The 11,491-nt window shown below is 53.0% G+C and overlaps 2 protein-coding genes across 5 annotated transcripts in view; both read right to left on the bottom strand.

Moving 5' to 3' along the window:
* Positions 1–92: 92 nt before the first annotated feature.
* Positions 93–1,285, bottom strand: UCN (urocortin). The gene is made up of 2 exons (XM_019637400.1): positions 1,217–1,285; positions 93–935 (listed from the first exon to the last, which is right to left on the bottom strand). The coding sequence occupies exon 2, from the start codon at positions 920–922 to the stop codon at positions 527–529; it is 396 nt and encodes a 131-aa protein (XP_019492945.1). The 5' UTR covers positions 923–935; positions 1,217–1,285; the 3' UTR covers positions 93–526.
* The window catches only part of MPV17 (mitochondrial inner membrane protein MPV17), a 12,391-nt gene continuing 2,122 nt past the window's right edge, over positions 1,223–11,491 (bottom strand). The window contains exons 3-8 of one of the 4 annotated variants that reach the window (XM_019637142.1): positions 5,122–5,237; positions 4,844–4,936; positions 4,656–4,751; positions 4,375–4,407; positions 4,177–4,202; positions 2,132–3,085 (exon numbers count right to left, since the gene is read on the bottom strand). In XM_019637142.1, the coding sequence (XP_019492687.1) occupies positions 3,016–3,085; positions 4,177–4,202; positions 4,375–4,407; positions 4,656–4,751; positions 4,844–4,936; positions 5,122–5,237 (434 nt within the window). In that variant the 3' untranslated portion in view covers positions 2,132–3,015. Of the gene's footprint in view, positions 3,086–4,063; positions 4,203–4,374; positions 4,408–4,655; positions 4,752–4,843; positions 4,937–5,121; positions 5,238–11,491 lie in introns of all 4 variants that reach the window. The other 3 variants (XM_019637067.1, XR_002123364.1, XM_019637268.1) reach the window with 3 other exon arrangements.

Genomic DNA, 11,491 nt, shown 5'->3' with positions numbered 1-11,491 from the left:
CAGCTCCGTTCACTGCTCACTGTCTGTCACAGCTTCTGAGGCGACCCCGTCACCATCCCACCCTTCTCCGGGTCTGGGACCAGTTGGCGGGCGGAAGTGAATTGAATCCCTATTGGGCACTTCCTTGATATTAGGCACGGATTCCTGAGCCAGTGCCAAAGGCAAAGGGTGGCGCGGAAGGGTCAGGACTTGAGTTCCCCGGGGGACTTGGAGACAATGGGGACACAGGACCCTGGCTGAAAGCCGTTCTCCAGGTTGCTTCCCCTGCAACACTGGTTCCCTCCCGCCGGTCTGGGAGGCCCCATATTCCCAGGGGTTCCCACCCTGCTGCGGAAGGCTCCCCGCACCCCCACAACAGAGACCAAAAGCTCTTCAGCACTTTTATTAAAAACTAGAAACGCAGAGCGTGCTCAGGATACCCCTGGGCCGCTCCAGCCCCGCGGGACTGGGTCAGTTCCACTTGCGCAGGTCCCAGCTCCCGGGTGGGGGTAGGGGTCGAGGTTTTCCGCGCCCCAGGCCCCGCCGATCACTTGCCCACCGAGTCGAATATGATGCGGTTCTGCTCTGCGCGCTCGCGCTGGCTCTGCGTCCGTGCCATCTCCAGCAGGGTCCGCAGCAGGTGGAAGGTGAGGTCAATGGACAGCGGAGGGTCGTCCCGTCGCGGCCGCTCTCCTGTGGTCCCAGATCCCCATCGGCCTGGCCCCGCGCGGCGCGGGAAACGCTCCGCCAGCAGCAAGAGGAGCGCTCGGGCCCCTCCGCCCTGGTTCCGCGCTCCCGGACTCCAGCGCAGACTCGGGTCCTGGACCCCTGCCGCCGCCGCCGCCGCCGCCGCCTCCTTCGGGCTCCACTGGCTGCTCCCCGGGCGCAGCTGTGCCAGGAGCAGCAGCGCCGTCAGCAACGCCGCACGTCCCGCCAGCCTCATGGTGCCACCAGCCCTGGACACACGGGCAGCGCAGGGTGAGGTGTGCTTGGAACAGTCGCAGGTGGCGCCACTCCCCTTCCCGCGCACATCCAGCGTCCCCACCGGTCCCCTGTAGCTGCCGCGCGGTGCCCACAGCCTTCCCTGCAGTCCCTGCCGTTGCCCAGTCTTGTGCCACCCCTTCCTCCTTCCTTCCCTCCCTCCCTCCCTATTAGCGGGTCCCGGTGGGTGAGCGGAGCGCAGAGTCCTGGTGTTGAGGGAGTCCGGGGCGGACGCTCCGAGCCACGAGCCACTCACAGGTTGCCAGAGAGCGTCTGCACAGTGCAGGAGGGAGCTCCAGTCAGTCTCTGTCCCTCGGGGCGGGCTGAGGACGCCTTGGGAAACACGGGGTCTGTCCCGGGACCGCCGCCAGTCTTATATAGCTCCAGGACAGCTCCGACTGACGTCAGCGAGGAACATGCACTGATTGTAGAGCAATGACGGTCATGGCTTCGAGTCCAGCGGGTGGCAGGACCCCAAGGGGAGCGTCTCTGGGGCTTGCGCTAGAAGCGACAGCGGACTCAAGTGAGCGAGAAGCTGGCTGGGGCATGAAAATTGCTCTGGAAGCAACGAGTGTCCTTTGCCAGCTTAGAACAGTCAGCCGTGACTAGGGCCGGTCCCCAGACCAGAAGAGTCCAGATCTCCAGTCTTTTCTGGCACACAAAAGGATGGCTGGATCATGGGGCTGTCCGTGGTGCTGACCCTGTCTTCTGCCTCCAGAGGGGCCAGAGGCATTGGGAGAATGCTGTGCTACTCAGACCCAGTCCTTTGCCCCAGGTATCAGCTCTGTAAATTGAGACTACCAGGAGTGCACCGCTGGCATTCAGTCACCACCATGGTACCCACCCAAGAGGCAGCTGAGGCAGGCTAAGTCGGCGAGAATTCCTGATCTTATTCCAGTCCCAGGACCTAAATTCTAGACCTGATTGAGGCACCATAAAAAAAAGAGGGTTTCTGGCCTCACAGTGCCTTCAGACCACAAAAGGCTGGTCCATCTACTTCTCAGTTTGCCCCAAAGTGGTAGGTTAGCCAAGTTAATTTTTCTCCTGGGAATCACAGCAGTATTACTCTGTCTTTACCTCTAGGTTAAGATCACCTGGTAGGAAGTAAGGAAACATGGTGCCTTAGTCCATTCAAGCTGCTGTAACAAAAAGACCACAAATTGGGTGGCTTATAACCAAAAAACATTTATTTCTCATAGTTCTGGAAGCTGGGAAGTCCAAGATCATGGCACCAGTAGATACGGTGTCTGGCGAGGATCTGCTTACTGGTTGACAGGTGGCGCCTTCTTGCTGTGTGCTCGCAAGGCCGCTAGGATCAGGGTACTAATTCCATGAGGGCTCTGCTCGCCTGACCTCATAACCAAAGGCCCCACCTCCTAATGCCACCACCTTGGGCCTTAGGGTTTTCACCATATGAATTTGGGGGGTATTTAAACATTTGATCTACAGCACGTGGGTTCCGGTTTCTATTATGCCACTAACTCATGGTGTGGACAGGTCACCTCACTTCTCTGGACCTCAGTGTCCTCATCTGTAAAAGAAGTTTGGGCTTGGCGATCTCTAGGCTTCTTGCCATCCCTAGAAATTTTGACTCCTTAGTATTTTTCTGTTGGGTCTTACTCATTGCCTCTGCAGTTCCAGATCACACATTTATAACATATTTACGGAGGTAACACATAAAGGGTTTGAGGGGGCATCCCCAAAGAACTGGAGCTACACTAATGCTGGAGAGGGTTAGAAAAACAGATGTATTTATGAAGAGTGGGGATGAGTGGCACTGGCTGGGATGTGGCTGTAAACTAAAGTTAACAAGATCATATAGTTGCACAAATATTTATGGGGTGCCCCTATGTGGTGGGCATAAGACCATTAGAAAGGTTTTAGTAAATTCAAAAGGAGTCAGTTTACATTTCAGAGTGAAATGGGCCATTTCATAGTGCTAACCCCCCTAAATTCTGACCAGCAACTGAACCCTGTGAAAACTGATGTGCCAGTTTTGAGGAGGTCAGCTGAAGCTGCATCATTGCAAAGCGGAAGCAATGGCGTGAGGCAGGCTTAGAGCCGATGTGCCTTCCAGGACAGGTAGGAGTTCCAGATAACAGCAACACACTGGACAACAGCCAACCTACCGAACAGGAATGGCAGCGTGAAACAGAGGAAGGATAAGGAGAAAGCAAGGGGGGGAGACGGGCAAGTGTAATGAAAAGGAGGGGTTATCTCTGCGAACATCCAGGTTTACCCCTCCTTCCTTCAGCCCCCTTTGGAGGGACGTGTGGCTCAGAGCAGAGGACACCAGCTCAGGTTCTGGTGCTGTCCCAGAGCTCTGTGTCCTTGACAAGAGCCTCAAAGTGAAATACCCTCAGCAGCCATCTTGCCCTGCATGGCTGTTTTCATGATCCTGTCCCAGCTCCTTCTAAATACATGTATCTGTCCTCCTTGTAGCAGCAGAGAAGCTCTCATTTTCCAAAAATGTACTGTCTGCCATAGAAAGTAGCACCTTCTTCTCTTGATTTAAACTGACCTTGCTTTAGTTTCTAAGACTGTTACAAGGACCCTAATGTTTAAAGTTTGGTTCACAAGTCTATATTCCTTTTAGCTCTGCTATTCATGTAAATTTTAACCATGTCCCCTCTGAAGAGTTTTATATTTTTCTGTTCCCAAAGCCCCATCACCTCCCTAATTTTAACTACTCATCTTGAGTTCTACTATTTTTATTGCAGTTTCAGCAACCACCTTTATTATTAGGGCAAAATAATATTTTGCAGTGGACTAACCTAACCAGGTTCCTACATGGCTCTTTGATCTACTTTTCTGTCTAGCCTAGGCCGCAGACCCCTTGGCACACTGTCTGCAGCAAAGGCAGGGTGGGATGGAGCCAAAGGTTGTGGGACAAGATCCCCCCTCGGTCAGTGGGCAGACACTCTGGGACAGGTTCTATAATGAACAAGAGGATCTGAATAAAATGCTCAGGAGTCTGGGAGCTCTGATCAGGGCAGGATGTTCTGGGGGGTCTAAAGTAGCTCAAGGTTAATGAGAATCACTTTATCTACAACTGTTCTTAATGTGGCTCTTCCTTGAAGGGTGGGGCAGGGATCTGTCCTACCTGTAATGAAGGGGAACCAGGTAGAAGTTGGCTAGCTGCACAGCAGGCCACAGCTACAAGAGAGAGAAGGTAAATGTTGGGGGGCTGCCTCCATCACCTGACCCCAGACTCACTGCCTTGCCTGGTCTTCCTCCAACTTCTGTAAACAGAAAGAAGTTGAACAAGTCGGGGAGTGCTTCCCTGAGTGTGGTGCCCACACTGGGAATGAGAGAGTCATCCCAACTGAGGGATTTCTAGGTCAGGAGGACCCCCAATCCCTGGGTACTTCTGGACTCAAGGAAGCAAGAGGCAGCAGAGGTGTCAGCTCTTACATAGTAGTTGGTGATGAGGGCATCAGGGTAATCCTGAGGAGACACAGAAGGAATAAATTAGCACTCGCACTTCCAAGCAGCTCCCACCTCCCAGTCTGAAGGGCGCACACAGACTTCTGTTCAGAGAGCACACTCCTGCACTGCACCCCCTCAGCTCCTTTCCTCCAGAGCCCGGGACCCTACCTGCACTTCGGCCTGTGTCACCCCCCTGAAGCCTGCCACATTCCCCTGGGTGTGCCAGTCTGCCAGCCAGAGATCTTCCCCACACCTGCCCAGCTCACCCGCCGGAGTTTGGCCCAGTTGTCTTGGGCTGACAGTCCATTGAGTGTCCCTACCAGTGGGAGGAAACAGCCTAGAAAACATGGGGCAAAGCCCCCCTAAGGAAGAGAAATTAAACAGCTGTCAGCACCTAAGCCCACCCTCCACCCATGCAGCTCACCCTTCCCAACCCCTGTTTCTTCCTGCTCACCTGATCCAACAACATCTTCTTCAGTGCATCCACCTTGGTGGTGCCAGGGATGAGCCGGTCTAAAACCCTGTACCAGCCTCCTACTACAGGGCCCTGCAAGCAAACCCCAGGGAGGGGAGCAGTTGGCTTTTACATCACAAAGCTCCTTCCTTCCTTGAGTATTAGAAGCCAAATTCCAGGGCAAGCATACACTCCAGAGTGGCTTGGATGTGAGAAAGGCCGAGGGAAACAGACCACTGTCCAATCCACCGGCAGCCTTACCTATGGGCAGAACTTACCACAAAGCCACAGCCCAGACAGACCATGGTCAAGGTCCGGCCAGTCTGGTGTCCCCGCAGACCTCGCCTCTCCACCAGCTGCTGTGAGATAATGTCGCCCAGGCCCATCAGGGACCCTGTGCAGGGTACACAGGTGTTGTTGTCAGGACGCCTCCCAGGATGGGCTGCCACTCCAAGGAGGGAGGGAATTCTGCTGACTGAAGAAGTCTCTAGCACCCTGGGCCCAAGGGCTGAATTCTGGGGCAAATGGCCAGTCCCTTGCTGCTATTTCAAAACTCTCCTCTCCCAAGGATGGTGACACCCCACGTGTGTCCTGTTAGAAACTGGGATGAGCAGCCTGGGCAGGCCAGGGCCCAAGAGTTCTGCATGGAGCAATCGAGGGAAGTCGGAGTCAGAAACTGCAGCTGGAGGAAGGACAACTGAAGGCGCCAGGGGCTGAGAACCACCTACTGTCAGAACTGGAAAGGCCTTCCAGATAACTGCACCCAAACCCCTTATTTTAGAGGTATGGAAATGGAAGGTGTGGGATCTCACATAACCAGTAAGCGACAGAGCCAAGGCAAATCCCACGTGGCTTGATTTCCTAGACAGTATTCTTTCCAGGACACTACACTATGAATAGGTCATGTGTCGAATGATAAGGAACCCTGGGTGTTTTTCCCCAGCCCAAAGCAAGTCCCTGGCCAGTGTCCCTCCCCTTGGTCTTGGGGTGTCTATTTGTGGAGAACAGCAAGAATAACTCTGTTTCTAAAACATGAGTGTTCAAATGGTCCCAGGAAGGAAGATGGCTGGTGGAGCCGGGAAGAGTCCCTACAGGGAAGAGTCCTGGCCACCTCTTAGTACAATCAGGTAAACCCAGACTTCCCCATTCACAGCCTCAGATTGAGCTGGCAATAGGTATTACAGCCATTTCTCCCCCAGGCCTTTGCACTTGCTTCCCCTCCCCTCACTTGCACAAATACGCAGCTCTAAGCAGACCTTGTCAGACACCCTCATCCAGAAACCAGGACAGAAATCATTATTTACAGAGCCCCCCGTCAGTTATGGTGGCGTGATGATTTCTAGCAAATACACACTAATAGGGCCACCTGGGAGTGACCATATGATCTCCAGCTCGCCTGTCTGTCTCACTTGAGTAATGAGAGTCCCCCTCCAGCCCGGAGCCACCACCGTCCCTGTGCCCTCAATTAGCACTGGGCAAACACATCCTTCAACCCCTTTCCTTGGCCGGGAGCTGGCTCTGACGTCCGTGCTGGCTGCACTGCTCTTCCCCCACACCTCTGCACAGCCCTGCCCCGAGTAGCCTCATCAGAGGCAGCTGGGCAAAGCTGAGAGCTGGGGCTGCGGCTGGAGTGGGGGCACCTGTAGGCAACTGAGGCTGCTGGCCTCAGCTGCTGGGACTCCCAGCCATGGAGCAACTCTGGGATGCCCAGCACACCCAGCAAGGCAGCCCTGCCTCTCCTGTCCCTGAAACTCCCAGAGTGGTGGAGGTTCTTCCCAGAACATGGTTGGACATGACCTTCCAGAGGACAAGGACAGAATCCTAGACATTTGGTTCTCTTATCTCTGCCACACCTAACCAACGCCCTGGCAGGTGCTCAGAAAATACACCAAGGAAAAATGTCAAATGTTCTGCCCCAAACAACAGGACCATCCTGGGAAAGGGCATGAAGAGCTCTGAGGCACCCGGAGGACGGCATATCAGGCACAGGGCGTGAGGACCAGGGGGCTCAAGGCTTGCTGCCCCTGGTTAGCACTTGACTCTGTATCCCCTCCCTGACAACTGGGGTCACCAGGATCACTCTTCCCTTTATACATGGTCACTTCTGCACTCCCAGGCATAAAGCGAAGAGTGGCCCTGAGGGGGATTGTTGTTTTTTGTTTTGTTTTTGAGGGCGCAGCTCAGAGGCCCATGAGGGGATGGAACCAGCAACCTTGGTGTTCTCAGCACCACACTCTAACCAACTGAGCTAACTGGTCACCCTGGCAATCACTTCTTAAATGGAAAGACTAACAGTTTGACATTCTACTCTGGCAAGATGTTTAGTATTTACAAAGGGATCTCACACATTCCATCCTCATAAAAGGTCTGGGAGATAGGGGCCACACCTCCATTTAATGCCTTTGAGAGATGAGGTAAGTTGGTAAGGAATGGAGCTGGGGCCTGAATCCAGGCCATTTCTCAAAGAAGAACAGGAGGCCAGGGAATTCCCAGCATAGGCTCAGGGACCAGAGGGTGCCAAAAGGCTCCTGTGGCCGCGACTCACAGGGGGTTCCTGCCCAAACCAAGCTCCAGAGGCCCACACATCTCAAAGTGACTTCCTGGACTAATGCACTTCCTCTTGTACTCCCCAAAATGCGACCACCTCTGTGGCCTGTGGAGAGTGCTAGCAGCAATATTCCTGGGAAAGAAACAGTCATCACAAAGAGAGGTGTGGGTTTTCATGCTTCAGGCTTGCCAGCAGTCACACAAGCTCAAGGCAGAGCAGGAATGAAAACCAAAGTCCCTGACTTCTAGCCCCACAGTCCTGGGAGCCTGTGGCCTTTGAGAAAGATGGAGTCCAGGCCCTCGAACCATGTCCCTCAAGCTCGAGGGATACCGAGCAAAAGGGCAGCAGCAGGCGTAGATAGTGGACAGCTCTGCAGCCCTGCCCATTCTGTGCATTTCAGACAGAACAGTGCCCAGAGGCTCCTCCTGTCTGCAGGTCATCAGGCCCCGAAGCCTCAGCAACGCCAGGGTGGTCTGTGGCTTTGGTCCCAACATGGAACAAAGCCTGCATTTCCGGTCCAGGAAATGAGCAGGAAGGGCTGACATCCAGATTCCTTATTTCTCCTTCCGCAACCCTGAGCCCACGCAGACCCAAACCACCCCAGGTTCTGGGAGTCCTGGGCGTATCTGGTTAGTCTGGACCTTCCAGTGCTCTGGCTCCTCTTTCCTGGACTTGTTTCCAGGTTGTGGCTGGAGGCCTGCAGAGACATACTGCCAGAGCCCCGATGGGGCAGGGTGAGGGGCTGTGGGGCAGTGATGCCCCAATGCCAGGCTGGGCACAGAGCCCAGCAGGCAGACGCTGGTGCGGGCGTGACATCATACCCCTGGGTAGGTGCCAGTTCTCATGCCGTCACTGGCCACTGGATTCAGCAGAGTGGGGGTGAGGTGGGGGGGACCCTGCCTCTGAGCACAGATGTGTTTGGGACCACTCCCTGTCCACTAGTGGAAAAGCCCCAACTTGCACACCCTCTTCCTAGGCACAAGTGGGAGTATGTTCCCTGCTGCCCCTATTTTGTTCCTCTCCTGGCTTTTGTGTGTGGTCTTAGATGCAAGAAAATGAAGTGTTAATGGAAGAGGAAAGGCTGAGCGGCAGGAAGTGGGAATAAGGAGCAGGAAGTCTGTCCTTGAGGATAGGAGACCCGAATCACCAGGTATATCTACTGGCGTGGGGCTGCAGTGCTGTTGACTCACTCCTCCCCCCTCATCCTCCCTCCTCTCCAACAATTAAATAGCTGCCTGGCATAGGGGCTTGGTCTGTCAGGACCCAGAGGGAGCTGAAGCCCCTCACTGAAAGGGGAAAGTGCATCCTCTGGGGTTGCTCTGAATGCTCCCCCATTCCTGCCTGGCCTGAACCCAGCCTACTGCTAGAAAATGAGATAAAATGGAAGGGTCTGTAGCTCGTCACATGTCTAAGCCCAGACTGCTGGGGCTACACTCAGCATTCTGAGCCCCCAGTAGTCTCCCCGGCACTTGAGACAGGGAAGTGCATTGGGAAGTGCCCTAGGTTCTAATGTCTGTTCTACCACTGATGATTAGACCTCAGTGCATGTCACCCCCACCCCTTGCCTCGGTTTCCTTCTCTGTAATATCAGGGGCTGGACTGGATGACTCCTACATCCTGGCTGAATTCAGGGAAACCAGTGTCTTCGGAAGCTCAGCAGCTCCCACAGCAGGACCAGGGTGGCCTGAGATGGATGGAGGTGGGTCCTGGGCCCACTGGAGACCGGAAAGGCCCTCAAGAAAGGGTGGGAGAAGACAGACTCAAGTTCTGCAGAACACACAGCAGACTTTTGCCCAGGCTGCCCTGTTCCTGACTCTGGCTTGGCCCAAACGGGGTGTATAAGACACTTTTTTTGAACTATTTCTGATCTTCTTGATTCACTTATCTCTCACTCCAGCCACTACTGTAGTTCAACCTGATAGATTCTTTTTTTTCCCCCCCAGAGGACATTTTATTTTATTTTATTTTATTTTATTTTTTAAGCTGAGCCATCCTGCCACCTGTTGGTAGCTCAGTGGCTGCTCAGCTTGGGCCGTGACTCGAACCGCTGTTGCTCAGAGCTCAAACTCTTGAGCAAGCTCTTAACTAACTGAGCCACTCAGCCGGCCCCAAGCTGATAGATTCTTGCCTCAGGCCTATGCCAACTGGGGCTACACTGTTGATGCTTTACCTGGGGACTATGCATGTGCAACCTGGTAATGCAGGGGCGCTAGCATCCCAGGTTGCAAACCTTTAACCAATGTGGGATGGGAGCTGGTGGGTAAAGGTTTTCCCTTTTCTCCAGAAAAGGCTACTCACCTATGTTGTCTTAAGAGGCATTTCAAAGAGCTTCTTGGATAGTTTTAAGGGACTGAGCAGCCAAGTGCCCTAAGCAGTGTTCAATTTGGTAATATATCCTTTATATTACTAGCTCTCCCTCTTTCCAACCCCATGGGAGTCCTTCCTACTCACTTACAAAATACCTGCACAAAAGCTTCAGCCTCTGCTTTTTGGAGAACCAAGGCTAAGATAGTTGTTCATGTTCATATTTATGGCAAGTGGAACAAACTCAACCCAAACACCATTATAAAAAGAATAGCTTGGACCGGCCAAGTGGCTCAGTTGGTTAAGAGCTCGCTCAAGAGTGCGATCTCTGAGCAACAGCAGTTCAAGTCCCGGCCCAAGCTGATCTGCCGCTGAGCTACCAACAGGTGGCAGGATGGCTCAGCTAAAAAAAAAAAAGCCAGAATAGCTTGCTGGCCTGGGTTGCCAACACTCATAAAAGGGCCAACCCCTGAGCCTCTATTGAGCATTTTTTAATCTCTAAAGCCTTTTCACAGAGATAATCATTACACAGACTCTGTGAGGTCATATAACTAAACTCAAGCTCTAGATGAGGAAACTGAGGCTCACAGAGGTTTATTGATTTGTTCACGCTGCTGCTAAGTGCTATGGCTCTGAGATTCAAATTTTGGTCTTCTAACTACAAGTTTGAAATCTCTTCTGTTTTTTAGTGTGATGAAACTATCTCATGGGACTTTAGGAACTACTGTGCTAGAATCTAAAAACAGCTCATTGAGCAATTTCCACCTCCTCTCTTTATTTGTAGTTTGTTCCAAATTCACTGAGCAGCAGGGAAGAAAAAGTCTGAAAGGTTTGGAAAAGTCTGAGAAAAGTGCTACCAAGAAATTGCTTTAGGGCTGAGCTGAAATGTCACCACAGCCTCAGGAAGGCTCGGGTGTGGAGGTCTCTAGCATCTAGACAGACCAGCACCTCAGTTCAGCTACATATCTGCACTTGGGCCCTTTGGAGCTCCAACTTCTACCCTTGTCAGCTGCAGATGCCTTGAGTAGGGAAACACAGGACTATCCTTACCTCCCTGTTCTTAGTGGCCATGAGGGAGAAACTTCCTTCCGGAAGTTAGGGTCCCTGAGGGAATCTGAGACTGGGCAAAGGGCCCAGGGTATCAGTTCCCATCACAGCCATACAGTCCAGCATGAGTCACCACACACGCAGCCAGGTGAGTCATGCAGGCTGACGGACACTCTGAGGACAGGACATGGGGTGGTTGGGCACAGGAGACTGGAGAGGGGCCGAGGGAGGGGCAAAGGAGTCCATCCTTTGGCCAGTCACCCAGTGACGTTTCTAGTGCTAATGTAGGGCTATTCCAGTAACAGGATCACTCTTCCACCCTGGCTTTCAGTAGCCCCCCACCACTTTCAACAGTCTTCCTCTCAGAAGCCCATGGTTCTCATTAGAATCCTGTTCCCTTCCTTTAAACATAGGCAAGACCCCATCTTAACCCGATCACTCTTGCACTGCCCAAGTAGTCACAGGCCTTCTCATCCTTCTCCCTATAAAACTTACTTATCTCTGTGCCATCCCCGCTCACATTAGCTAATCTGCAAAATGAAAGTGGTTAACAAATGCAGGTTAAGTCACTAGGTTACCGCTGTGAGGTTGCTCCTCAATCACTGGATTTGGAGTAAAAATAAATCCTTGATTAGTATATTGTCTGGGGATACATACATAGGCAGTAAAACTATAAGAAAAGCAAAAGATATTGCAGCGCTATTCGCAATAGCCAAGACTTGGAAACAACCGAAATGCCCATCGGTAGA

Source organism: Hipposideros armiger, unplaced genomic scaffold (assembly GCF_001890085.2).
Source record: "Hipposideros armiger isolate ML-2016 unplaced genomic scaffold, ASM189008v1 scaffold_0, whole genome shotgun sequence".
NCBI lineage: Eukaryota > Metazoa > Chordata > Mammalia > Chiroptera > Hipposideridae > Hipposideros > Hipposideros armiger.
The sequence above is the reverse complement of the archived record's forward strand: the minus strand, read 5'-3'. Positions and strand labels throughout refer to the sequence as shown.